This window comes from Emydura macquarii, unplaced genomic scaffold (genome assembly GCF_026122565.2).
Source record: "Emydura macquarii macquarii isolate MOO-44397 ecotype Brisbane River unplaced genomic scaffold, CSIRO-AGI_Emac_v2 contig_1483, whole genome shotgun sequence".
NCBI classification, from domain to species: Eukaryota; Metazoa; Chordata; order Testudines; family Chelidae; genus Emydura; species Emydura macquarii.
Genome location: NW_027131620.1, coordinates 2,026,551 through 2,054,311, shown reverse-complemented (window position 1 = coordinate 2,054,311; position 27,761 = coordinate 2,026,551). Strand labels below are relative to the sequence as shown.

Here is a 27,761-nt window from a genome sequence, read left to right as displayed (position 1 = left end):
CACGTTACAGGGCATGTCTTCGGAGCGGTCTGCCAGCACCCCTCGTTGCGCCGAAGGACAGGGAAGAGAACCGTGCTCCTGCCTGTCTCGGTGGCAGATGGCAATAAATGACTCAGCCGAGCTATGACGAGCCGGAGCTGCTATTAGAACCCAGGAATCTGTGTCTCCTAGTGCTGGGTGCCGGCCAAACCTCCTCCCATTTCACAGAGCGAGGGAGGGCCAGCCGGGCACCTCGCTCTGGGCCTGCGGGCTGGTATAGGCACCTTCTGCTGGTGCCTGCCAATCCATGCAGGCTCCTCACGGAGCGTGAGAGGTGCAGGCAGAGCAGAGAGGACCCAGGTGTTTCCGCACCAGGCCATCTCTCTCTGTGCTCAGCTAAACACAGCCAGTGCCCGTCTACACTAGCGCTGCACCAGGGGTGAAGTGGAGAGAGGAGTGGTGACCGTATTTTGGAGGCACAGCTCAGTGGGGCAGGGCCATTCTCTGCAAGAATGACAGAACTACAAGCGGCTCCAGCAACAGAGTTTATTAATAGGGCCGAGCCTCCACCTGCCAATCAAAGCATTTCAGATGCCTGCCACCAGCTGTGTGGGGGGTAACTTCCAAGCACAAAGGGAGAGGGGGGGCCCTAACCCCACCCTGTCCGGCCAGCCCCGGGAGAGGCGGAGGCAAAGGGCAGAGAGTGCCAGGTGGTTTCTTAGTGTCTGTGGGGACTTGCTCTCTCAACCCCTTCTCAGGGGATGCTTCATCAACAGAGGGACAATTCCTCAGCCCTGGGGCCTGCCCCGTGCAGAACGCACAGCAAATGCCCTGCAGGGCTCTAGGGGGAGCAGTGTCAACACACATAAATACAGACATACAGTTAACAAAAATAGTATTAGAATATTCACAAAGGAATAAAAACTACTCTCAGGTATTTACAGCAGAGCACAGAACATATGTACACGGCGCAGACACCTGCTAGGACTGTCGGGACTTACGCTGGACGCCACGGGGTTGGGGGATATTTCACGTTAATGCTTCGGGGCGATGACACGTCAGTCACCCACTAGCAGGGCCCAGCAGCTTGTAGGAGGGAAGAGGAGATGTGGCACCACAATCCTCTGCCAAGGGACAGCCCTCAGCGTGGGGGGCAGGCGGGCACGGGCATGTCCCTGTGCTAGGAGCAGGAGATGCCCTGGCCGGGGAGGAGGGGGACACGCACTGGAGGTGGAAGGCAGCAGGAGCAGCATTACACCAGATCCTGCTGTTACTCAGTCACTCCAGAGAAACACAGCCCAGCCCAGAGCCAGGCAGGTGCTCCACGCTGTGCTTGCTGCTGCTGAGTGAGTGGGGAGCGCCCCAGGGCAGTAGCTACCCGCCTGGAGCTGGCGGGGGCCCAGCAGCTGGCTCTGAACTCCCCCTGCGAGGCGGGCTGCCACCGGCACTGCGAGAGAGTGTGACCGCACTTCGGACTTGGCCGCTAAGTGGAACCCCCAGGAAGGGGGGCCGGGGCCTTCCTCCATCGCCTGCCCCCTCCCTCCCTTGCCAACTGGCTCCCTCTGCCCCGGCTCTGAGCTCCACCTGCTCAGAGATCGGGCTCCTACCTCTCCCATGGCCAGGGAGGAGGATGCTCCAGCTGCCTGCTCCTGCTGCTTTCCATGGGACCGCACTCACCTCCACCGGTCTCTCTCTTCCCTCAGCCTGCCCTCAGACACAGCGCTGAGGCCTCTGCTGCTACCCCGCAGGGTGTGCTTAGGAAGGGGCTGGGCACCCCCATTTCATTCCCACCTGGCCTAGCGTGTTTCCTGCTGCCCTTGCTGAGAGCTCCTTGGGCAGCAGCCGTGGCGGCTCTCCCGAGAGCGCTGCTCGCAGAGACGCAGCAATGAGAAGCTGAGCGTACACACCTTCCAGGCCTCTGCTGCTGCCGGCGGTTGTCCCTGTCCGCCAACTCCCACCTGTGCAGCAGTGAGTCTCCGTCTCTGCCCCGGGCACCGCCCAGGCACTGGCTAGGGAACTCATGGCCAGAGCAGGCCCCTGAGCCGCCATTACCTGCGGTTTACAGCCCCAGGCCCATGCTCAGAGCAGCCCCATTTAGCGACTGCCAAGTTCAGCAGTGGAGCAGAGGAGCGGGGGTAGCTGTCTGGCATGGTGGCAGCACGGGGGCAGGAGGGGACCGAGGGAAAAGCTGCAGCCTAGGGCACAAGGGAAGCAGGAGGCGCAGTGTAGCTCGCTGCAGAAATCTACATTCATAGGGAGAGAACAGCATGAGGATCCTGCTACGCTCCTGCCTGGAGCACAGAGCTGGGCCTGAATTACACACATTCTAGCAGAGTGCCCTGGGCCGGCACAGCCGTCATAGAGACTGGCCTCGGGTCTGGAGCTGGAAGCGGGGGGCAGAGCAGATTCGGGGGCAGGCAGCAGTGCACAGCTCTGGGAGGAGTCTCCTGCAGCAGAGGGGAAGGGTTAGGACCTTTGGGGCTGGGGAGACACCTACTGTAAACTCTACCCCTTTCCTAGAAGAAATGGTTTGAGGTCTGCTAAGGGCAGGCACGGGGCCCTGGCTGCACCTTTCCTACCAGCGCCAGGTGCTGCACATGACAACCAGGCAACTGCAGCACTTCAGCTGACCTGGGCCGGCTCAAAGAGGAAGCCCAGGTGGGGAAGGGGAAGCTGCACTGACGGTTAACAGCAGATCCTCCTCTTCCCCATTCAGCCTGCCAGAAGGACACACCTCCTTTCCCCCTGCCTTGCGCCACACCCACAGGCATTGCCTGGAAACCCCCCTCCCACCACCACCACCACCACCACCACCGGCGGCTCTTGCTAGATCTGCACGAAGCCTGGAATGATGGGGGGCTGCGTGGAGGGGGTGGTCCTTGCCCCTAAAGCTTTACCCTGAAACACCCACACACACACACCCACACACACACACAAAGCTTGTGTATTCTCTAACAGCCCAGGGGGAGCCTGAAGGGTTGGAGTGTGTTTCCACCTACTAATCCCTGCTGTGGCTGTTTGCTTCCCAGCCTGGGCCCCACATCACCCGTCTGTAGCTTCGCTGCATTGGTCCCAGGGGCTATTAAAAACAACAGGAAATGAAGATCGGACTAAAAGGTAGATGGTGTCACCCGGCCGAGAAGAGATCTGGGGGGGCAGGAGTCACTGCCCTGCAGGAGCCGGTCTGTGGGCAGGGGACTGCCCCTTGGAATGATCAGGTTGCTCTGGCGTATAGTGGGATGGATTTTGCTGTTTGCGATGGACCCAGAGCCATGCTGGGGCTGGGGTGTCCAGTTACTTGCGGCTCAGCAGAGAGCCCAGGAGCAGCACTCCCGCCACAGTCGCCCCTGTCAGAAGCCACTTGTTGAACTGCTCCTGGCCCTTCCTGCTCTTGGCAGCAGCATCATTCCCATAGAGATCCACAAACCGCTCCTGGGGAGAGAGAGAGAGAGAGAGGAGGGGTGAGGGAGCTGCAGAAGCCAGGGCTGTGGGGGGCAGGGGAGAGCTCACATTTAGACACCACACAAGGTCTGGACGCGGGCGCCATCTTCTGAGCAGCAGGGATTCCTGAACCGCTGTCCTGTCACAAGTCCTGTTCTCCAGTCAGGTGGGATGTGGCCCGAGGCTGGCACTGCTTGAGTTGGTAACAGGGCGGGGGCTCAGGCAGCCTGGCCTAGTCTGCACCAGAAACGCTTTGCTGGGCTTGATGTCCCAGCAAACCCTCCTGGTACAGGTCCAGCGTATACCAGCCAAAGACTGCTTGTGCCAGGACAGCGAATACCAGTTCCCTGAATAAAACCCACCAGATCATTCCCAAATGACACGCCACAGTATTCCTCACTCACAGGGACTGTCCCCCCAGCCCCATCACAAGCAACATCTTACGCTGAGCAGGATCTGAAACTGACGGGCAGATCCCACGGGGTGGGGCTGAGCAAGGCTGTTTCTTGTTAGCCGCCCCACCACATGCCAGCCACGGCTCCTCTCCCCTCACGCCTCTCTGTGTGTTGATTAGCGCAAGTATGTGACTCTTGCTAGTCAGCAGGAGCAGTCTCCTACCCTCCTCTGGAAGTGGCCAGCTGAGCAACAGCCAAGACACCCAGGAAATTCCTTTTATTCAGCTCCCCTCTCCTGAAGTCCCCCACGCCTAGCTTGAGCACCTCTCTACGAGGCTGCATAAAAACAGAACATGAGGGATGTGTGTGGATCAAAATCCTTTTAAGATTCATAAGAACGCAAAGCCAGGAGAACAATGCATGCATCCATCTTTAAAGAATCTGAGAACGTTCACCAAAGACAAAACAATTGGATCCAATTTTCAGCCCTGGAAAAAGAGAACAATGAGAGTGTTCCTGTTGTGGGGGGGTCTTGCAAACCACGGAAGAGGAGCATGTATGCATCCACTTCCCAAGAGACCAAAAATAACTCAAACACAGAAAAAGAGAGGGCAAGCCTTGAGCACAGTGACAAAAGCTACCAAGGGGAGTCTGAAGTGGATGTATCCTTTGAGAACCATCCTAACGGCTGCCTAGACAAACTGGGCCACCCAAGTTTTTAAAAACAAAAAGATTTCAAAGACAAGCTAACAAATAGAGACCCCCTTACAAATAACGAAACAAGGAAGAAAGTGCAGACTTTTCCCATGTACTGCAGAGACTCTGCGTTACCATCTTGGCACGAGAAGTTTTGGAGCTCCCACTGCTATGGACTGGTTTATTTTATGTTCACATTATTCATTAACTAATCCCAACTTCGGCTGAAGGATGAATTGGTTGTTAAACTTGTTTGATCTTTACTGTATAAAAGATTTGTAATGTTTCAATGTTCAAGGTTAAACTGACTAGAAAAGGTTATGAAGAAGTGTCCAGAAAATGAAGTACTGTGTAACTGCCCTGTGAATGCTGTCTGTCTATCTTCAGTGTAACAGTCAGCAGTACAGTACTCAGGAGCGGACCTGTCATCTTATTGTTTGCTTATTTCGAGTCTGAGCGCCCCTCCCCAGGAATGTGTAGGGCAGAACTCCCAGTGAACAGCTGAGAGACCATAGGGCAGAAATCCTGCCACTCAAAGCACAGCCGTCACATTACATCCCAAACATGGAGCCTGCTAAATGGCAGGGAGCGGGGCAGGATTGGTCAGCTCCTCCCAGGCCTCAAAGGCTCCTCTGCAGATTATTCCCCGCTAGTCTCGCTCAGTGGGGAGAGAGGCACTTCAGCTTCCTCCCCAGAGCCAGCTATTCCTGCCCAGCTGCCAGGCCTGCAGGCGCATCATTCCCAGACATTTAGCCGTGCCACCAGGCTCACCCATGCTGTCAGAGATCAGTGAAATACCCCTTTCACCCTCTGATTTGGGGAACCTTCCTCTGGCTCTCATGTCTCTCTCTCTGCTGCTCTGTCCAGAGACTGCCTTTCCCCAGGGCCCAAGGCAGCACTGGGCAGTCAGTACCCAACAGCCATCAGGAATCTCTCAATCACAGCCAAGAGCGGGGGAGAGGAGACGAGGCGGAAGAGTGGCATCTGTTTCCCCCAGCAGGCCCCATGTATGTCAAGCTTCTTCAGGCAGGCAGGCTGCCCACCCCGAACTGTGTATAAAGAGAGCAAAGGGCGAAGCACAGGACCAGTCATGAGAGAAGCGTGTCGGAGAGGGGAGAACACCAGGAGCACAGAGCGCTCTGAAATCAGGAAGGCGCGTGGGGGGAGTGAGCAGGGAGACAGCAGAGCTTTGTTTGCTGGGGAGGCTGGAGTGGGCAAACCAGTACATAACTGGAGCCCAATTTTCTATGGTTACTCTAAGAACAAACGTCACATGTCTCTGTTATTGTCTGCTCTGCACCCATTCCTCTCCTCCCCCTCCCATAGCTAGCACCCAGCAGGACACACAACAGAGCCCTGCATTCAGCAGCGTCAGGCGCCGAGAGTCATTTCTGGGAAGCTGGGTGTTCTGGGACAACAAGATCCCTGGAATTCAGGGCACAGGGCAGTCTGAAGCATCTGCCAGGAATGCAGCCACCCAGGGCTCTGCCTGGTTCCTCCCCGAGCCCTGCACCTCCTGCCACCAGATGGAAGCCCCACCCCACCCTGTCTGGATGGTGAAATACATGGAGATTTAGAGTTGCCAGCACAGGCGGCCACTCGAGTTCAGCTTGCCGTCCCGTGATGGAGAGAAGGGACATGACGGAACCAGAGGAAACAGCGTGAGGAGTGCTGGGAAAACAGTCAGGGGAGAGGGCAAAAGGCCACACTGCCTTGGATCTAGGGGGACACGTTGGGCAGGCCCATCCGCTAAGCGACAAGGCCTCTCACCTTAGCCATACCCGCCCGACTGCACCACCAATGGCAGGACCCACTCTCTGCCCAGAGCTCCTGGCAACAAGAGCGCCTTCTCCCCGCCCTGGCAGGCTCTGCAGCCCACTCCCCTTGCCAGGCGACGGAGCCCGAGCTCCGCCCAACGCACAACTTCAGGCACCATCTGCGCAGCTGCTTTTGGAGGGCGAGTGGGGCTCGCAATAGCACAAGTCTGCCCACCGGGGCCGGGACTTGTTCCGTGGGCTGCGGAGACAGACCCATCCGCAAACAGGGCTAACCCTTGGGCTGCGTGGAGTTGACAGCAATGCACAGCGCAGGGACCCGGGTGCTGAAGTGACATTTCCAGTAGTCGCTGCAGGAAGGCAGCCGGAAGACATCCATGGCTTCTCCTCGGTGAGACGCTCAGCCTGGCTAGCGAGCAGGCCCTACATCAGTGAACTACACACCCACCGCAAACCAACCACGGGGCCTTGCACAAGCAAAGGCTGGCCTGAGATTTGAGAATGACCAAGGTGGGCCGCACGCTCCCTTTGGCTAGTTCCCTGAAGGGTCAGAGAGTCGTAGTGCTGCATGGGACCTCGAGAAGATGCCTTTCCAGGGCTGGGGCATTTGCTGACCACCTGGGCCCTGAGCACATGGAAACAGCAGCAGCTCTGCTGACATGCCCGGGACATCAACTCCTTCCCACCTACCGAGACACTCCAAATTTCCAAAACACACCCCACCCCACCGAGCCGGATGCTCCATGAACAGAGCAGAACACTGACTCCACCCCACAGGGATAGGGCTGGCCTGCGACTGCGAGAGGTTCTTCCCGATACAGACAGATACAGCAACACAGTGTGGGCTAAATGTGGGTGCTCTGTGCCGAGTGCAGAATTCCCACTGGAGTCAATAGAAGCAATGGGTGTTCAGGAGGCTTTTGTGTAGATGCCTCACTATTAAGCACAAGTTTGACCCTGTGTGTCTAAGCGGGGTGGGGTGGGGTGGGGTGAGGAGAAAAATCCTGCTGCGGAAGCATACCTAGCGCAGGTAAACGGCACTGCTGTCCCCTGAGCCCCTCAGGGCAGGCGCTTTAATCCAAGAGCCACAACAATCCTGTTTCTAATAGATGAGCAGTCCAAGTTCAGCACGCAGCCAGAGTACAGAGGACCTTTACCCCCAGCAGGCGGGAGGTTTATCTGTTACCAAGCATGCCTGTCGGTCAGATGAAAGCAGGAACATTTCCCAACACAGCATTCCAGGGACTAGGGCACACGTGAGCCTAACTTTGTTCTCCTATCTCACTGGGTAAGTAACCAGCCCTGTTCCCCTGCTACAGCACAAACCGCCCCACAAAGAACTGGAGACCAAAGAGAGTGAGCGAAGAGGAATCGATACAACAATGAAAGCTCACCAGCCTAGCATCTCCCTGCCCCACCCCACAAGCAACCGATGGGCCCCAGGCACAGATTTGCTCTCAGAACACTCCATGAGAAGCTCTGTGTATCTGACCCAGGGTGGAGGGCCCCTTTCTTCCCCCACAGGAGCTGGGTGTGGATTATATTCAGATTGCCATTTTCCCAGCAGGATTTAGCTGCAGTAATTCAGCCAGTCTGGAAAGCACAGATAAGCTTGGAGTGACCCTGTGTCTGTGTCACGCCTTATTGTGCGAGGTACAGAAATCAGACAGGCTCTCTGCTGTATCCCCTCCTGCTGCCTGCCTGAGCCTCTAGAGGGGCCTCCTGACTCCCATAGCTGGGCCAAGGAACTGCATCAAACCCCTGGTAAGGTCTCCATTAGCATCCAGACAAGACATCAATAGACAAGCTGTGACTGTTGCCATGGTCATCAGTTCCTAAGCTACAGCTGTGATTGACAAGCAGCTCAGCCACATGCTTTTAAACTGGCTCCTCCCCTAAGACATGACATCCTCAAACTGCTCCAGTCCCACTCCATCAGAGCTCCTGGCAGAGTGCCCCAGCCTTCCCCACCTTGCCATGTACACATGTGAAGGTTTTAACAGAAGGCCAAGTTCAGGCCTGGAATAAGCAGGGACTTGGGGATTTTCAGAGGCCCTGGGGCTTTGAAGTTGCACCTGCTTGCTGCTTGAATTTGGCCTCAAGCCGCTCATTTGTCACAGCCCCTCCCTTCTGTGGGCTGCACACAATGCTGCTGCACAGATTGATAAATGTGCAATTTCAAAAGCAAGTTTTTCCAATGACCTGTTTGGAATATTTGGGGTCACGTAAAATCCCAAGCGACACCAATTTTTGCTGAGGCCCAGGGCAAATCGCTTACCCTCTCTGCCTCAATTTCCCCATCTGTAAAATGGGGATCATTTTACTGCTCAGGCGTGTCAGTGAGGACAAATTCATTCCTATTTACATTGTGCTTCAAAGAACTCTATACGGAGTTCATATTACAGCCAGCTGGACAGGACGCTGATCCAGGTGTCACAGTTCTCGGTGCTTGCACAACTTGCATCAGTCAGCCTCAGCTAATGCTGTTTCTCAGCTGTATCAGGTTGGCGACACCTTTTCCAAAGTCAAACCTTTTGCAACCTCCTTACATTTTTTTACCCTTGTAGCGAAAACAACAGTGATAACAATCAGCCCCTATAATGTGTGCTGAGAGGCTGACAGTGAATAGTCAACCTTGAGGGCTCAGTGGGGGGAGGAACAAGCGTTTTTTGTTTTTGGGGTTCTTTTACCTGAAACTGTGATAAAGTTTTCAACACCTTGCGATTCTCCTGATTGCCTCTCTTGTCCCTCTGGCAGCCATGACCCACTGATTGCAAAACACTGCTCTAATGTGATGAAATAGTAATTAGTGAATCCTAGGTACAAAGCATTCCCCATGCAGCACAGACTCCTGCTAACCTATACCATGTGCCTCACCATTCCAGCCTTATTCTTCACTATTTTATTGAGCAGGATAAGAATTGTTTGTGTCTCCAATTCCCCTCCATTGAAAGGAACACAGAGGGCTGATGGGCCTAAAGTGAAACCTCTGGGCATTGCAGACCTGTTGTATTGTAGCCCCTGCTCCATTGCTGTGAGGAGCAGACAGGCCACTCATATCTATAAGAACCCTGCCTAGAGAGAAAGAGATTAGGATTCTTGTATATGTCCAATCTCCTATCTAGTCCCAGGTGGGACAGGGAAGGACAATGTGGTGTGTTTGTAATAACAGAGAAACGGAGCCCTGAATCTGTTGTTGGCAGTTGTGCCCAGCTAAAACACTAGGGTGCTAGCAATAGTGCAGCCTGCCTTTTGGAAAGTGGATAGATTTTTTCCCTCCAGGATTGGAGAGTTGAAAACGTTGGGCACATCAGCCTTGGTAATGTCCCTTCAAATACAGAGAAGAGAAAGAGAGCTAGCTGTCCCATTCAGAGAGGTCAAGGGGCTACAGGAGCCCCAAGTGATCTACCGCAGGAGACAAATGAAAGGGAGCAGGCTCCAGAGCCCAGGAATTGACATTTCAGTTTATAAAATGCACTCAGAACGAAGTTCCTTCCTATTGATAGTCCTGCGGCCAGTCAGTACCCATGACAGAACTGCGTACTCCGCGCTGGCTGGGGCTCACACGAAACAGGCTCCTTTGGAAGCACACAAATGCCAGTCGCATCAGGAAGGTTTTGAAAAGGGAGACGCATCCCAGGAGCAGCCAATCAAAATCCTGGCCTTGCGTCGTGCAACAGTCATTGTTCAGCTTCCCTCTGAATTATGGATACCCAGGTTCTTTCCGTTGGGGTCATTTGCTATGACACACTCCCATCGAGCTAGCCAGAACACGTGGGCTGCAGGGTCAGGGGAAGCACTTTGCTCCCAAGGAATGGCAAGTTAATGATTCCCCCACAGAATGCTGAACAGGAATGTATAAGCTGCCCCCACCGCAGAGTCAAGCTGTGTACATGCACCGCCATGCTGAGTGCATGGTGCACGTCAGAAGAGACGTATTCAACACCCCAACTTGCTCAAGTGTCCCTGGTAGCAGAGTCTGTTTATTCAGAAGGGTCCATGCTGCCATTCTTTAGACTCGCACTGAGCCCCCCTGATGTGTCAGCTCTCAGCTGGGGCTGCCTCACAAGGAGACGGAGAGCAGAAAGCAGAGACAAAGGCACTGTCTTTGGCCGTTTACTACAGAGCATCTAGGTCAGGTGCACTCAAGCCCCTTCCCTCCCGCCCCTCCCCCAGATGCTGCAGTCGCTGCATCCTCCCAGGAAAGATCCAGACCTTTGTTCTTAGTGCGACCAATGGCGCTGTTTATTTGGGGGGGAGAGGGAGGGAATCAAGGCCATGGAGATTCTTCTATTGAGCCCATTGCTACATGAGGGGAAAAATCCTTGTCCCCCTGCATAGTTCCTGAACACCCCCTTCTCTGCTCTAATAAGGCTTCCAGGAAGGGGGGCTCATTGCAAGGTAGAGGGGTAACATGTCTAGGGAATCGAGAAGCTGCCATTTTTGCACAGGTTCGCAGCACTGAGGGATTGACACAATCTCATCACCGCACCAAAAACCGGCACCGACTATTTTAGAAAAGAAACCAAGAGAAGTAAGGTCTTTCCACTCGGTAATAAAAGCGAAGGCCCCTCCCGCACAAGACATTGTGCAGCACAGACACCCTAGCAAACAGAATGGCGACAGGGAGCCAGGCAGAGATCACCCAGCAGAACGAAGGGCTTTCGCTAGGGCATGAGAGATGCTGGGAGGGCAGAGAGCTGATGGGGCAAGCAGGCTGGCCTGGTGTTTTGTTTCTAGTTGTGATAGTATCTGCCTCTGAGCTTCTAATAATTCGAATAATAATTCGAATAATTCAAATTCTTCTAGGAACTGGACTTGTTTTGCAGCGCTTATTTCTAAGAAAAGAAAGTGTTTGCTGAGCCAGAGATAAATGGCATCTGGTGAATACATGGAGCTATCAGGCACTACAGGCAGGGAGGGACAAGAGCTGAGGAGCACTGCAGAGACACAGTGTAAGTGTGTGTGTGTGTGGGGGGGGGGATGTCAAGAAGCACCCCTCTTCTTCCAGACCTGGACAACATGTAGCTGGCAGGCCACGGACGGGGCCCCACACAGGCACTGACTGCACAGCAGCGTGCCCCTTCTTTCCAGGTGACTGTACCTGGAGAAGCCAGTGAATTCTGTGGCATTCACTCACTCATGTGCTCCATTCCAGCCACACGGCATGGGGCTCTGCCCTCTCCCCACCTGGGATCCCGGACACGCAGCAAGCCCAGAACGGGGTAGAAGGGACAAGGGTGCTTCAGCTCAGGATTTGGTGGACAGACTGGAAACTAGGGAAGTGCAGATCTCCTGGTTACCTTCCAGCCCATGCACTCACCCAGGACCTTGCTTCCCTTATACCTGATGTCTAGCCCCCCAAGTGTCAGTTTGAACCTCACCAGCCCCGTGTTCTGGATCTCAGACTAGTCCAGACATGTCCAGATATTTCTAGCCTCACCCTGTCACCTTTATCTGAGATGAAATGTTTCGAATTCCTGAGTTGCTCAAAGGAGGACTACGATAGCAACAGCACGTTACAAAGAAGATCACAGACGGTAAGTATTGGCTTACCCTGCCCTTCAAAGGGGGATTGTTTTACAATAGGCTGGCTCTGCATTTCACACCCTCCCCCCAGATTCCACAGATACACTAAAAGGATGGGGCAGTAGGTGATAGTGAAATATAATAGAAGCAATTATGCCAAGGGCTAGCGAGGTATCACCTCGCCTCCAAGTCAGCCAAGAACCACCCACTAGCTCAGCAGCACCTCCCTCTTATAGTGTAAAACTGTATTTGTTTTTGCCACCTTCACCCTCCCATCCCTGCCCCCTGCTGCTCTGATGGGCAGAAGACATACACAGAATAAGATTCACAGCCCATACTCCACTCCATCAGCTCCTTTCGCCACCTGGGACAAAAGCAGAAGGGATCCTTCCCTACTGCAGCGCTGAAAGCATGATACCCATCTTACACCTACACTGAGCATGGCCTCCTGAAGGATCCCACAACCCTTTGCATCTCTGTTTAAATGTGTAAAGCAGGCAGTTACCAACAGTGTAAATGCAGCCACCTCTGGGGTGAGACGGAGCAGCTGTTTAAACAGTGCCAACAACGCCACACAAAAAAAGGCCAGCGTAGCCAATGGGGCGTGAAGAAGGTCTCTCAGTAGATAACCATCTATATTCTATCAGATTTGAAATTTGGCCAGGGCACTGGGATTCACATCCCTACCGAGAGACTGGGGGGAACTAGTGCTTTAAATGTATCAATAGTACCAACCCTGTTAGCTGGATTCGTTTCATTCTTGTGTCTAGGTAAGTATCTGAAATGCTAACACTAGACAGGTGGAAAGGAAATTAGTTGCACTCAAGTTAGTGAAATTGGGGTCAGGGCGAGACACAGTTTGAGGCAAGTGAAGCAGACCAAGTTCCTTTTTCAAGATACAAGCAGGATTCATCAAGTGGCAGTGATCCATGAGGACAGGTGAGGGAAGCAGATGTAGAGGGTTAATCCCTGTCTAGTCTCTTCGGGCAGCAACACATTGTCTGAACCACAGCTGGGGTAGAGAGGAGAGGAGAGCAGGTACTGGGGGAAGATGGGGTTTGGGAATTGAGAAAGCTTCCTTAGTGTGGCATGGGTGAAGTGCACCAGCATGTGAATGGGTCACTTGTACAGCAGAGGAGTCGCTCCTATGGCAGAGGAAATGTGAGCAAAGGCAGGGAACTTACTTGGTTGGCCCGTTGCAGAGCCAGTCTGGGCAGTGTTCAGAAAAAAATTCAATAGCCTTTCACCCAGAACATTGCCTACTGAGGAAACAGGCAACAGAACAGCCCAAGGGCCACACCTTCCACCTACTGATGCCACCGCCACACCTGCTGATTTACCGCCCAAGCCTGTCAGACAGAAGCTGATGCAGTGACTGAACGCCAAGCACACAACTCTCTCTGCCACCTCAACAGGAAAGTCTGCTTGGGAAAGGGTTCAGAAAAGAGCAATATACCTTTAGAGAAACACCTACAGCAGGTCAGCAAATACACGAGGCTTCTCATCCAATAATCTCAAAGCACTGTCCAATTATTAGTTAGCTCTCAAAACCATCCTATGATGTAGATCACTGTTATCCCAGATGGGGAAACTGAGGCACAAAATGGCTAAATGATCAGTCCAGAGTCACATGCCAGTCTGTGGCAGAGCTGGGAACAGAATCCAGAGGTCTTGATTCCCAAATCCTGGCGCTTTAGCCACAGTCCCACTGTCCCCTGTAAATGAGGGTCTCTTGGTGTTTCCATTATACCTGTAACTCTAACAGCAGCTGTGTTACTGCTAGAATAGAGATGATGCACCCTAGTCACTGGCCAGAAGCTGACATTAGAATTTGGATTAACATGCATTTGGGAACAGTTTCCTACAGCGATGACGGAGACAAGATGGGGGAATAGGAAACACCATCGTGCAGCAAAGCCCAGCAACGACAGCAGCCCTTTACCCCAGGGGCTGGAGGCACGGTTGCCAACTCACCACGTGGGATGGGCATGTACGAACCTGCAGGTGAAGCTCAGTGGGGAACGGCAACTGAGAAAAACTGAAAACAGGAGTAATTCCCAAAGGCTGCTGCTAGAATCCTGTAAACACAGCCCAGTGGGTCCTCACCTGACTACCAGAGCCCAAGATTGATCCCAAAGGTCCCCTTCTCTCTCTCCCCCCACCACAGGGCTGGACGACAAGCCACAAACCCCACAGCCCCCCCCCCCCCCCTTGCATATTTGTATGGCTGCTCAAACATCCCTCAAAGCCTGGATCTGACTGTCATGCAGCAGCAGTGCCCAAGCGTGGTTATAACAGTCACCGGCAGACAGCATTTCAGAAAATATGCCACCTTCACCCATCCCCCTCCCATGTCAGGAGACTCTGACATCAGAGAACAGCCCTCATCCACTCTCTGGAGCGGCTCTGCTCGGCGCAAAGGGCTCCGCTGTTCCACCCCTAGTGTTCTTTCAAGTGCTTTGTCAGTAACTCACTGCCAGCTTCCATGGTGAGCGGGGAGACACACAAGCAGACTCTGCAGGTGCAAATGCTTCAGGGACTCAGTTTTAACTGTTATGCAAATCACTGACCTACATGGAAGCAGCTGGTTGATTTCAATGACAATAGCAGGGAATTCTGGGTTCTTTCCTGAACCAGCCAGCTGCAGTGATGTGATGAACCCTGAGTCCTCAGCAATCACTGTCAAACTCCAGGATGTGGTGACCCAGAGCTGTGTGAAGAGATAAAACATCCGACCACTCAAGAAGCTGGGAAATGGTAAACTTCAAAGGGTTAAACGAGAATCTCTCTCCACCATCCTCCCCACCCCGCAGCAGCAGAACACCAGCTAGCATTAGGTAAGGCACACAGGCTGTCCCAGTTTGTGTAAGGACGCCAGCCAGACTGGGTACTGGAGTGGGAAGTATAAGAAACCTACAGAGTTCAGTGCACACTAGGATCAAAGCCCGTTCTTTTCTAACCAGAGAAACAGTTACTAGCACATTCCATTCCTAACCCCTGCTGCCAGGGACGCTTGTCAAACTGGTTTCATCACCAGCTTCACGGAACCTACAACACACTTGCACCACTCGGAGACGACAAACGCTCATCAGCAATTTCAGCATTTCCCAAATATGTCAGAGGGGTTATTCAGAGAGCTGCAGCCCCTCTCTTCCTCCCAGGAGCCAGCCTGGCCTGTTCTGTGCACAGCAGAAGAGACCGGAGAGGACAGACGTGTTCTATTGCAAGAGAATCAGAAATCAGCTGAAACGTTAGTGTGCAGCAAAACAAAAGCTGGCACGAATGACTAATCCCCTTGCATCCAACTTTCATCAGTGAAAGTTATTCCCTCAGAACCATCTGGGCTGAGAGCCCCACCAGTGCCATAGACCAGAACCAGTATCAGGAACACACAGGAGAGGGAAAGCTGGGAGCCAGGAAGACATAATACAAAGGCATCAGGAGGAACATGTAGGAGCCGGATTCACCCAGGAGATTAGCACCTGCTGGGAATGGGATTGCATTTCCTTGGACTAACCCATTTAATGCCTTTTGGAAAACAGTCTCTATGCAGCTTCTCCCCACTGGACAGATGGTGTCTGAGCCCCAAATGGGCAGACCAGTCTGCCGGCCTTTGGCGAGAGAGGCACATTTTAGGGGCAGTGGGAATGCTCCTGGTCTAGTTTCACGCTATCCAACGCTTGTAAGGTATTAGTGCAATGGCTGCATGTGCTCAGTGAGGCTGCTGTGTAACACAATCACCTCCTTTCTGGGGAGCCCATGCCTACAGCATGTCGCTTAGAAGAGGAACCGAGCTGAATTTTCACCCAGTCATACTCTTTGCCTCGAGCATTATGAAAGTTCCTGTATCCTTGTAGAACTGTGGAAGAAGGCAACAGTTTCTGCAAGGAGGCAGCTTTTGCTGACACACAACCTTTGGGCTTCAGTGGACCCTGACACATGACCACATTCCTCTCTCTGGGGCCAGAGCTGAAAGGCTGGATATAAGAACATGCTCCGTTCCTCTTACTCCACCCTACAAAACATGCCTTTGGGAAAATGGTCAGGAGGTTTGGGGATGGACAAGAAATCAGGACCCACTCTTCCCTCTGCACACAGACCAGCTCTGATTTTAAATAGGCTGTCTCAGCCTCTCTCACTAAGATAAGTCACCCAGACCCTTTGAGTCGAGCTCCTCATCCAGCTACCCCCATGGAACGGGGATGGAGGAGGAAAGAGAAATGTACTTACTCAGTTCCTGTTAATCCATGTGAAATCTCAAGTGATTCAGCCCATGAAGTCACTTAGCAAGAAACCTCCTGACCAACAGGAGAGGGAGCCAAATAGGACGCCCTTCCAGCAATCGAGGCTTAACATATGCAAGGCAAAATACTGCAGCAGGAGAGGGATCTGCTCTGGGCCATAGTCACATACTGTAAACAATCACTGTTTCATACAATAAAGACACTGGTGAGCCACATCATTTCAGGATGGAATAAGCACAACCAAGCATTTATGCCATCGCTTATGGCCACAGGTTTACAGCAGTAAAAATCGGATGCCCTCAATATAGGAAGCTGGGGCTACTCGTGACCATATACACACAGCCTCCATTTGCTGGCCAGGGAATACTAGCCAGCACAGCTAGTCTCTACCTGAGACAACAGCATCCCCACAGCCTTCCCTCCCTCCAGCAGCATGCCATTAACCTGCTCCTGCTGAAGCCAACGGCAAAACTCCCATGAACTTGTGAGTGGGACCAAGATCATGTCCAAAATAGCAGTGAAATGGTCCATGAGGGGCAGGAACCATCCAAGTGGAAGCTCTCCTGCTGCTCCCCTCCTCTCTGCACTGACCACTCCCAGCTTGCAGCAGTCAAACACGCCCTCGCTCTAACTCCAGTGAGTACAGTGGGAGCCTGGCAGCTTGCTCCTGAGCCCCGTGCTCCCCTCACTTTTGTTTGGTTTAGTGTGGTGCCCTTGGCGTCATGTAGGACTGCACTGGTATCAGCGCAGCGGGGGAGGGAGGAGAAATCTTTCATTCTTCTCCACCCTTTCTCCCCACTCTGTAAGGGGCCTCCAGGTGCTCAGACACCTGTGCTGTCTAACAGACAGTTCTGTCTGTTCCCCTCTCTTCAGCCCGGGCATATGGTTCTATTTCCAACCAACAGGCCAACCAAGCCCACACCTGCTGTTTTCGTCAGGGCAAGGCACCTCGCAGCACGCTCTACTTGTCCATCCCTTCATGCACAGTTTACACCAGCAACAGAATCCTGCTGCAGAAGCTCTGGCTGTGTGCAGCCCTCCCTCAGAACTCCATGTTACGGAGTAGCTCAGCTCCTCAGATGCAACATGTTACCTCCAAGTCAAGTCTGAAGAGCTACTGAAGGCCAACTGCTTGGGGTAAAGAGAAAGTGGCTGCTCTTTGTTTTATGGTCAGGCTGTCCTGTAGACTGAGGACACTCTTACTTTCATTCTAACCTCAGACTCACTGCTGCATGTCGGAGAAGGAACCGGTCATGGCTTACAGACAAGACAACACTGTCATTGCAGACAGCAATGACTTTCTAAGCTCTGGCCTAGACGTAACCTTCCTTCTCTGAGGGGCTCTTCATCTCAAGGTTGAGCGTCCCCAACCAAGGATACTAATACAGAAGCCAGGCCTGTGATTTCAGCTGAAACACAAGGCTGATGAGGAGCCCCATGAATCTTCCCTCATTGAGACACGACAGCCTACTGCCCTTCTTTGTGCATTCTGCTCCCTGGCCAGTGAGGTGCTACTCCCCGAAGAATGGGCAACTGACTCTCTCATACTGGGAGAGAGAAATGGCTGCAAGTTAATCCACAGGGTATAAAATCCACTGAAATCAGGAGAGTAGATTCAACCCATTGTTCATTCAACTCTCTGCTTCCTTTAAAAAGGCAGAACAAAAGAACAACACTGCATCCAAATAAACCCAGAGGCATCAAGAACTTCTCTGGTTAACACGCCCAAAGAGGCCTTTGAATTCCATCCACTACTCCCTCCTTACCCTAGAGGCAAGCACCAGCACTGAGGGCATTTGGGTCCCCATTAAAGGATCCTAAGAGACAGCAATGGATCAGTACACGTGAGCATGTGCCTGGGAGAAAGCACGTGCGGATGTGCAGATGCTGACCGCATGGAGGACTTGTACTGTGTGTTTCCACCAGGAGGTTGCCCTTCCCAGCACTGGTGAGCTCCTGAATTTGCTCTCTATCTAAAATAAACACAAGGATAGAAATAAGTGAAACGCCTAAAAATAACAAACAAAGCAAGCAGTTTTCTGCACCATAACTAGGTCACCCAGCTCACCAGCCTGCAAGTTGTGGCAGCAGGCATGCGACCTCACAGGCCTCCTGAATTCAAAATCGACATGTCTCTCTTCAAATTTTCCTGTCATGAAACCCACACCTGCTCCCCAGTAACCCCCAGCTGGAGCCATCTGTTAACGGTTCTGCCCTCCAGTCAGCTTGGGCTGTTTTGCTTGTGTGGCAAACTGTAACCTTATCCCCCCACCTGAACACTGCAACAACGAACACCACCCCAGAGGACAAAACCGAAGCTGCCCTGTGCATTCAGACAAGGCCACACTTCCTTCTTTAGAAACAGACCAATGTGCCTGATGCTGTGAAGTGGAGAGAGCTCTTCCCTTTCAGTGCACTCCACAGGGCAATTAGTAACTAAGCTGGAGAAGGCCTCGTGTGGTCATTGTCACTGGCACAGCGCAGACGGGACAATGGGGGTTCTAGGAATGTTCAGAGATAAGAACCGTGGCCTTGGAGAAGAAAGCAAAACCGAATCCCAGGGACCAGCCCAACCAGTGAGATGTCTCTGAAGGACCAAAATGCTTCCCTTCCATTCCCTGTTCCCAACATTAGTTAATCTATAGCCACTTCAGAACAATGGTCCTTCCCAGAGTAGTGTCTCTGTCAGGGGGCAGCAGAAGGAGAGCATGGTGTTCTCCGGCCTCTCAGGCATTACCACCACCCAGCAGAGAGAATACCACTGAGTCATGCCTTTGACGATGCCAATAGCAGCCAGAGCTCCTACTGCCATCACGTGCTCAGATTATCAGGGTGGGGGAGAGAAGAAAGCTCTGCCTAGCAATTCTGCTGCTATCTAGGAAATAAATCAGCATCAACCAAGGATCGCTCCCACTTCTATCAGACTTAGTAAAATTCTCAGATGAGCCTGTCCTCATTCCCATCTCCTCTCCCAACTCCTCCAGTGAAATTTCTCCCAGGACTAATTTGGCTTAGTAGTTGCCAGGGAAATAGTTATTTGTGCTAGAGCTGTGTTCCTGGTTCTCTCAGAAGGGGACTCTATTCCCATAGCCTTCCTTCTTTCACTCAACAGCACTTGGGGGGGCGGGAGGGGGGGGGGGGGAGAGGAAGACACGACACAGACGACCAAAGGGCAGCACCAAAGGCTCTGATACGTCACATCACCACTCAGACTCCACCACACTCACCCCAGGCCTGCTGTGCACATTCCCATTTGAATTATATAAACAGAGGGTTACGTCGTTTCTGACATCCAATCCAGAAATGAGGCGTAGCCATGCACATCAGGCACATGCACAGAAAGCTGCAATTTCCACGGTCTGAGTGAGGGCTCGCCATTCCCAAACCTCCTCTGGCTGCGTCAGACACAGCATCTCAAAAGCAGACATGCAAAGACCCAAGGCAACTCATGGTCAGGGGGCCTGAACTCCAATTTCAAACAGCATCATCAGATCAGGGGGACTACAGTCAACGAGAGCAGCTGAGAATCTGTAACAGTGCGAATTGTTTGGAAATGCATCTTGCAGTATTTTTAAAGTATTTTGTTCTTTGAATCCAAGGATCACAGAGTTCTTTGCAAACATGAATTCTCACAATCCACCATGGAAGGCAGGGAAGTGTTATCCCCTTTTATGAAGGTCCAAAGAGGTTAAGGGAGTTGCTCTGAGTCACAAGAAAGAAGTCTTCAAGAAATGTAATCAAATCGTACGACAGAGAGAGAAACTGAGGAAGTGGGAAAAAGAGTGAAAGTCTGCAAAGATTTCTTTCCATCTTTCACTTTTTAGCCGGCAGGAATTCTGCTGCTGGGCTGGGACAGGAAGCAGCAATGGAAGTCATTCCAATGGCATTTCCTGAAGGGCTATATAGAAAAGCCTCCCAGCTCTGAATCAGTTTGAGAAGATGCCAAAGGTCTGCACACTGAGCAGAGATCTCAAACAATCCCACTGTTCAGACTGCGGCTATCTGCAACTAGCCAGCCTGCCTCCCCACCAGGTACAGACTTAGTCTTCCTAGGGAAACTGATCATCATGCAGGGAGTGCCTGGACCTACCACTGCTGCCCCTCGTAAGTGTGGACATGAGACTGAATCTGATGGAAGAGAAGACAGAACCTTCAGGGCTTCAGCCGGGAGAGAAGGAAACCATCTGGTGCTCAGAAAAATATTTATTCAACCCAGGCAGGTGATGCCTAGAGAAACATCTTCCCGCAGCCCTATGGCATGCAAAGTAGATGAATGGACAGGACATTTGTTTGGAAGACAGGAAGAGGAAAGAAAATAGGAAGATCCAGCTGCTGGATAATGCAGAAGCCTTACAGTTAGAGAGCATTTCACTGTTCTGAAGAGGAATGATGTGCTGTGCCCAAAGAACACCTACAGCCGTCTCCAGTCAAGGCTGACTGTGCACCTGGAGACACCATCTTTAGGCCAAGATATCAAACCGACCACCTCTGGTCATTAAAGAGCCCATGGCACTTTTAGAAGAGTCTGAGTGTTAACGCTGATACCCTGCCCACAGTCCAGTTTGCGTAATTGTATTTGGCCCATGTGGATTTCCCTGGTCACTTAATAAGAATATTGTATTCTTCTATCTCGGTATTTATACTGCGCTCATCACTGTGATTTCCAAGTGCCTATCCCTCCCTCCCGGTCTTAGAGCTGCTGTACAGTGTAGCTGTGTGTTAAACTACGGCACTCCACCCAGAGAGCTGCATTTCTTTGAAAGCGCACAGGATGTATACATTCCAGAATGCGCTTTGAAACTTGCAATCCGCTTATTTGAAGCAATGCTTGCCATACCAGGAGCTAATCTCACAGTGTTACACTACACATCAACACGTCTGACCAACTTCTCACTGCCTTAACAGAAAGGTCTATATAGGCATCATTAAAGAGAAAGGCTACATGAGATCGCAGTAGGAGGCCTACATGCTAAGAACAGAGATCAGTATACCAGGATCGGTGAATTTGAGCACACATCTGGTTTGCTCATCCAAACCAAGCATGGATTGAGCGTGTCTGCACTCTGACCGGGCACACAGTGCAGTCACAAGCTCTACCACGGAGTCCACTCCAGCAGTCTCTGTACTGGAGCAATCAAGAGGCTGAGATGAATGCCTAAGAATGGCTATTCCCAATCCCCATCGTGGTATAGCAATCATAGGAATAGACATGAAGAGGAGCGAAAAGCCTCACTGAAAGATGAAAAGCAATGTCTCTAGTTTTCTCTCTGAAAGCACAGAGGGTGAATCCAGAGCACAATTTGCCTGACATATGACAAATGTCTGTCATTTCCCATCATTAAAAAAAAAAACATTAGAAAATGAACTTTCCCTAATCACATTTTCTAGAGAGTTTTCTCCACAAAGAGCACAAGACTCCGTCCTGCCGCAATGCAACTCAGCAAGACTCTGGTCCAATCTGGCTATCACTCAGTAACTGGGAAAATCTGAGCTGGGTAGGTCAAAGGAAGGGGAAGAGGTTATATCTGGTCTATCCCCCTTTCAGTGAAGTCCAGTTTTTCAGACTTCAGATAACACTGTTTGCATTACCTTCCTAGAGAACTATTCCACTATTGCATATGACTAATAGTTCTCTCCAATGAAATCTGAACCCCAACCTTTCCTTTGTTGAATCTTTGCCCATTACTTCTTGTTATACTCCCCTGAGTCGTCCTCAGTTTCTTTGCCTCCTTGGTGTTTATGCGTTAGGGATAGTTTGTGATGCCATCTGGCAGAAGCATCCAGGAAATCAGTACTTTAGGGAACTGTTTGCTTTACTCCAATGAGACAGAACTCAATGCCCCTGTCAAGAGGCAGGATAGTCAGCATCAGCAAACAGCAGTATATTCTCCAGTTCCCATTTATTCATGGAATCGCACAGATGTTGCCAGAGTCTTCAATTCCAGCCTCTACTTTCTAACCAGATCTCTATTAGAAATTTAAATTAGTCATTCATCATAAATCACTCCCAGCCTCTGCAGACCTTTCAGAAAAGCATTATTCAAACCCACTCTAAGAAAGCAAGGGTTTCTCTCTGATAATGGAGTCCTGGCCCTTCATCCCAAGCACCATGGCAGCCCTTTCATTTTCATTTTCCCCAGCCTCAGGAAAGCAGGAACACTTATCTGAAAAGACTGTCTGGTACTTGAGGCAAATACACTCCTGCCCTCTCAGAGATTTCCAGGAAGTGAAATGCTGCCATACTCTAGAAAACAAACTATTTGATACATGCCAGGAGCGGGCCAGCCGGAACTTGCATTCCTCTGTTTGGAACCTGTCTTTTTGTGAGAGCATTGTTTGAACAAGCCAGACAATGGCAGCTCAGCGTGCACCATACACACCCTATGTGAGCAGTAATCCTGAGCAAACAGGACAGGGGCAGCAGGACAAGTACTCCATCATTGAGCCAGGAGCACTCACCCATTAAAGGCTCATGGCAGAACTAGCTAGTAAGAGAGAGACCAATGGTTTCTCTCTGCATGTGGAAGCAGGGGAAGGTAAAACAGAAGAAATCCATAACCCCCACCCTTATTAAGGGATTGCTGAACTTCTACAACCAGTTGTGATAGCAATGGTGCTACTGTTAATATTGTAACAGCAGAGGAGCTGGACAAGGGGAGCGAGATTGGGAAAACTGGTACAAAAAAAGGCCTAATGCTGACAAGGTCAAAAGCACTCCTAGAGCCATAAAAGCAGCCAGTCGGGTGTCTGGGTTGGAGTCCCTGTAATGGACCCACACAGGAGCTGCACCCCACAGCTTTTCTATGGCTGACAGTTTGATGAACCTATAGAAACAGTCCAGACATTCTCTTTGGGCATCAAGGGCATTTGCACTGCCTCCCTACACCAATGGCAGTGTCACAGCTCGGCCAGCTTGCAAGTAAGGACAGATAGCTGCCCTAGCTGGCTTCTATCAGGGATACCAGCATTTAGCAAAGCTGCATCTCTGTTTGGGAAAAAAATGGCTAATAGTGATCTTCAGAGCAGGAGCCAGTGGGTGTATCAGACACAGAGGAATCCTGTCCCTCATGCAATCTGCTGAACAAATATTTGTTTCAAACAATGAATTTGTGCTCACACAAAAAGGAAGCAAGCTGTGATACTTGGTTGGGGGGAGGGTATTGCGTTCCCAACAAGCAGAGACCAGTGACTTTCCATCAGTGATTTAATCTAAATCTCCCAGGGAGTTCATTTACAAAACCAGATTGCATTATTGCGTAGGTCTCCAGGATACAACCCAATCGTCACCAGCAGCAACAGAGACTTGGAAACCTCCATTTGATCACCCGGTTCCAGGACTAATCTCTGTTTTTAAAAGCCAAAGCTGGAGAGAAGAGGGATGAAACCCAGCATTCAGCTAGGGTGATCTACAAGGCAAGAGAGCTAGTGGGCAGAGACAGCCTGCTGAGCCGGTCAATGAGAATCCTAGTTATTAACATGAAACAAAATTCAGTCTGTTTGGGCAACCACACCCCAGGCAGCGCCCCAGGACAATTGCATTCCAAGCGTTCCTGAACTCTCGGTGCACCTCCTCCCTTCCGCCTTAGCTCCTTTACTTTATCCTGGATAACGCTGGGCTTCCCTGATCTCCGAGAGGCAGTTAGAATTCACCTGTGCCAGGAACAGGTGCAGAGCAAGGCTGGGCTGAAAGAATCTTGTCTCCATACTCCCCAGCACATCCTCCAGTCTCCTCTAGCTTTCAGGATGGGCTACTGGTTGTGGCTGCTGGGCTGCTAAGGTGAACACTATTTTCAAAACCACAGCTCATCAATGGGAAGGGGAAACAATACTCCACTGTTTAAATGCCAGTTGCTGGCACCGTCCTCCCTGTTCAGCCAGTACTACTACAGGCATCACTCCCAGGGAGCCACCAGAACACAAGAGTTAAAAAAAGGAGTAAACTAGAACATCTTCCACCTGCAAAATACCATGGACCCAACAATTCCCACAGCACAAGCTATCCGGGGATGAGCAGACAGACTGCGTACTTCAAAAATGCTTCCTTGGGAAACACGTATTCATGTTAATACAAATCCATTAAAAGTATATGCAAGTTTGATGTTCAGGAGAGCAGGGGAAAAACCACCGTAATCAGAGCCAGGCATACAGCACTGGGTGTTTTGGCTGGCTCTCTTTACGTAGGTCTATCCATGCACATCAATTCTGCCTTGCAACACTCTCAGTCCTGGGCCTCCCCTAACTAGGCATTTATGGCAGACTATGTGGAGGAAAGATATCAAGGGGAAGTGGGTCCACTTTATTTGTGAGCAAACCAGAAGGTGAATTCTTGTCTCCAGAGGCAGAGGGCTAGCGTATTACCCCACTTGGCTGCAAAGCCCACCCCCGGCATTCTAGGACTATCGCATTAACAAAGGTGGAAGCTTCAGTCCTGAGCTGGGTTCCCGACCACTGTCAAACATGCTAAGGAACAAGGGTTTCCAAATTAGGAGCAAACCGGGATTATGAGGCCTGTCAAAAGAGTTTCTAGAACATCCAAGGTGGCCAAGAAGAAAGAGGGATTCAGACAAGTCTGGCTGGTGGTGGGAGGGGGGGTAGCAATTATTTTTGCTCTGTCACAATGGAGTGACCCCTCGTGGAAAACAGCTAAGAACGCATGGGGAAAGGCCCATTCCGGCTGCATTAGATTCAATACGGACATCTAGGAGAATTACTAGCATGCACAACGCATTCAGCCAGTTGCATTTTACTCAATTTGTACTACAGCTGCCACGGAGGTCAAATGAATGGGGAGCGCAGTCCCCTTGGAAGTGAGATACATTCTTACCCAACCGCCATTCTCTTGGATCCAGGGATCTAGGTGGTCAGTCAGGTAAGTGGTCATCCATGAGGCGATGCGTCCAACCAACACCTGCATCTCCTTGTCGACACTCTCCACGCAGAGGGCTCCTCCAAAGGAGAAAAAAGCCACAATGCGCCCCCAGTTCACTCCGTCCCGGAAGAGTTCATTCACCACCTGCTCAAAGCTCTGGTATGCTGTGCCAGGAGTGATGTGGAGCTGGGAAGTGAGGTCACTAAAAGCCCTCCGATACCGCAATTCAAACTCATCTCCTGCCTCTCTCAGCGCCTGCCTCACTTCAGTTGCCGGAACCCTTTCATGGGCTTCAAGATTGTTACTGTGCCCGGCAGCCCCATTCACCATGTGGCTGGCACCCGGATGCCAGGATGGACTCCCATTAGGGATGCTTGCCATCTCAGTCCTGTTCTCATCCTCCCCGTCGAACTGACTCCAGCTGTATCCCCTCTGCGATAGCTTGTAGGATATAAAGTCAATCACTAATTCCCGGTTAGTGTTCGACATTTTCACATTAGGGGGATTCTCATGGAGTCCATGGTCCAGAACACAAGCTGACCAACGTGCTTACCAGGTCCAGACTCTGCTCTCCTCTGGTATCAAGGCAAACATCTGAACTCTGAGCAGACAATCTTCAGAGGGGAAAAGAGAAGCAAATAAACTGTTAACACAACAGTATACTCACATTAACATCCGTACCTTCTTACTAATCTGAGATCCTCAAGTGTCTTTGCAGTTATACATTAGGCAGAACTGCAGAAAACTGCAGGAAAAACATCAATGTCAATGAGAACTAGGCTGAAAACCCTGGGATTTGCTTCTGAAACAGCCACAAGTCACATGCACATGAAATGCAATCAGTTCAGCCACCTCTACATGAAGCAGGGAAAGCCTGAAAGCTCTTTTGTGATGTAGCAATGCAGAAGGTTGGAGGGTTCTACACCTCTGCATAAGGTCAACAAGGGCTCAGTGCCCAGCCAGCCAAGCTGCTTATTCTCAGTCTAAGCTTCAGAAGAAAAAGAAGCTCTTGCTGAAGTGATCATGCAACACCACAGACTGGAAATTTGAAAGCAAAGAGGCTTTGGAGCCCCAAGAGCTCACCCTCTGCCTGTTCCTCCATTACCTTGATTGAGTGGTGCATGCAGCAACTCTGCTGCAGTAATGCAAAGAAGAACCCTCCCTCCTCTTCACGCCCCCTTCCTCCCCGCCTCCCAGAGAAGATCAAAGCTCTTCCTGATTTTTTTTTTAAAGGGACCAGTACTACTGGGTGAGGTCCCTTGAACATTTGCTTGTGCACTGAAAGGAACAATGCAGCCCTCTCTCGCTCCTGTCAAGTAACATTTCCCGATAATTAGAAAGGATCTAGAACAATAGCAGCTGGCAGCCAGCAAAGGGGAGTTGTTTAAAGCATCATTTTCCTTTTTCCATTCCAGAGAGGATTAGCCCTGGGTTGAGTTTCACCAGCCTCCAGGTGCATTGAAGGTGCACAGTTTCTCTTTCTGGGATCTGAGTGCCACTACAACCCAGAGAAATCCTCTTAACAGACCCCTTCTATTTTACTGCAATCCCAGGAGTTACTGGTTCACTCCCCCAACCCGACTTTGTTAGCAAAGGTTGGGGGAGGAAGTCAAATAATAGTTTCGAGTGTCCATGAACAGCAAGGGAAGATTAGAAGCACATTAAACCTATGCTCTATTATTTCTGAGATAGTTAATCATTGCAGAGGGAGGTTTTCAGGAAAAAGGAATGCATACACTCACATATAAAAGTGGGAGTCTTGGCACCCTTGAGTTTTGAAGGAAACCCTGAAATACTGCCAAGTAACTCTACAAGAATACAACGACAGAAATAAACCTACAGAAATGTGCCCCAGAAACAAGTCTTACCATCACAAATACACAGTCACCCTCTATAGGGGAAAGGGTGCCAGGATTTTCTGTTATTCTGTGTATTCAGAGCTTTTTGTAACCAGTTGTATTAAGAAACCTTATTGTTCCACAGACACCCACAGCTGATGACTCCTTCCCCTCAGAAAAATCACCAGGCAGTTCAGTCACTGACTAAAGTTACCTTTATCTCAATACTCTTTATTAAAAGCATTTTATTCAGTTCTATGATTTTACTGGGAGCATCTTTTTTCTGCCCCATTTCCACCCTGCCTTAGGTCCTACACAGGGTGGCCTCATCTAAACCTCTCCTTTGCACAAGGATCTGTAACAATAGCCAAGATACACTGGCTTCCATTAGAATAGGTGCTGGAGGAAGAACATACATGCCTGTTTGTACTCACCCTGTAGAGCAGCTGCTGGGAGAAAGCTTTGGCCTGGAAATCTCAGTTCACTGTGGCTGTCGAACCAGCTGCAGAGGAGACAGACAGCCACTGACTCAGCAGCAGCACGCAGCAAGCTGCTCCCTGACCCTCCCACAGGATGCATGAGCTGCTGCCCTGCTCCCCACACCTCATCATCCCTCATGTCCCTCCCACACTAACTCTTCTCTTCCCTTGCCCCACCCCCTTCCCAACCCAACCCCCAAACCTTTGGAACTTATAGCAAGAGTCCCCTGCTGCCCTGAGCCCTTTCTCTCTCAGGCATTTGTCGTAAGCCTCTTACCACAGCATCTAGGTGCCAAGAATACTTTTACATGGAGGTCCTAGGTTTTTGTTGTTGTTTTGTTTTAAATTCGTTCTCCTGCCTTCATCAGCACTGGGAAGCTTTTAAATCATCCTCTGAAAGCAAAAAGGCTTGGGCTAGTTCTTATATCCTCTGCTGAGGAGCTCCAGTTGAGAATTCTGGGTTGAGAAGGCAAGTTTCATTTGGGCTCTGTCAACCAGTGCATTTCCTTGGAGCAC

General features: G+C 51.1%; 1 protein-coding gene across 3 annotated transcripts; it reads right to left on the bottom strand.

Moving 5' to 3' along the window:
* Window positions 1-107: 107 nt before the first annotated feature.
* On the bottom strand, window positions 108-27,733 carry BCL2L1 (BCL2 like 1). Of its 3 annotated transcripts, XM_067553985.1 has the most exons (4): window positions 27,523-27,733; window positions 27,201-27,268; window positions 24,884-25,542; window positions 108-3,411 (listed from the first exon to the last, which is right to left on the bottom strand). In XM_067553985.1, exons 3-4 carry the CDS (start codon window positions 25,415-25,417, stop codon window positions 3,274-3,276), a joined length of 672 nt encoding a protein of 223 aa, XP_067410086.1. In that variant the 5' UTR covers window positions 25,418-25,542; window positions 27,201-27,268; window positions 27,523-27,733; the 3' UTR covers window positions 108-3,273. The 3 variants fall into 3 exon arrangements, with proteins under 3 accessions (XP_067410086.1, XP_067410088.1, XP_067410087.1); XM_067553987.1 differs by lacking the exons at window positions 27,201-27,268; window positions 27,523-27,733 and adding an exon at window positions 26,034-26,059; XM_067553986.1 differs by lacking the exons at window positions 27,201-27,268; window positions 27,523-27,733 and adding an exon at window positions 26,012-26,051.
* Window positions 27,734-27,761: the final 28 nt, after the last annotated feature.

What these genes read in the sequence shown, in the direction of transcription:
- BCL2L1 (XM_067553985.1), bottom strand. Translation starts at nt 25,417, where the DNA reads ATGTCGAACACTAACCGGGAATTAGTGATTGACTTTATATCCTACAAG. An exon ending in TCCAAGAGAATGGCGGTTGG is followed by an intron (nt 3,412 to 24,883) that starts GTAAGAATGTAT and finishes CTCTCTCCCCAG; the next exon opens with GAGCGGTTTGTGGATCTCTA.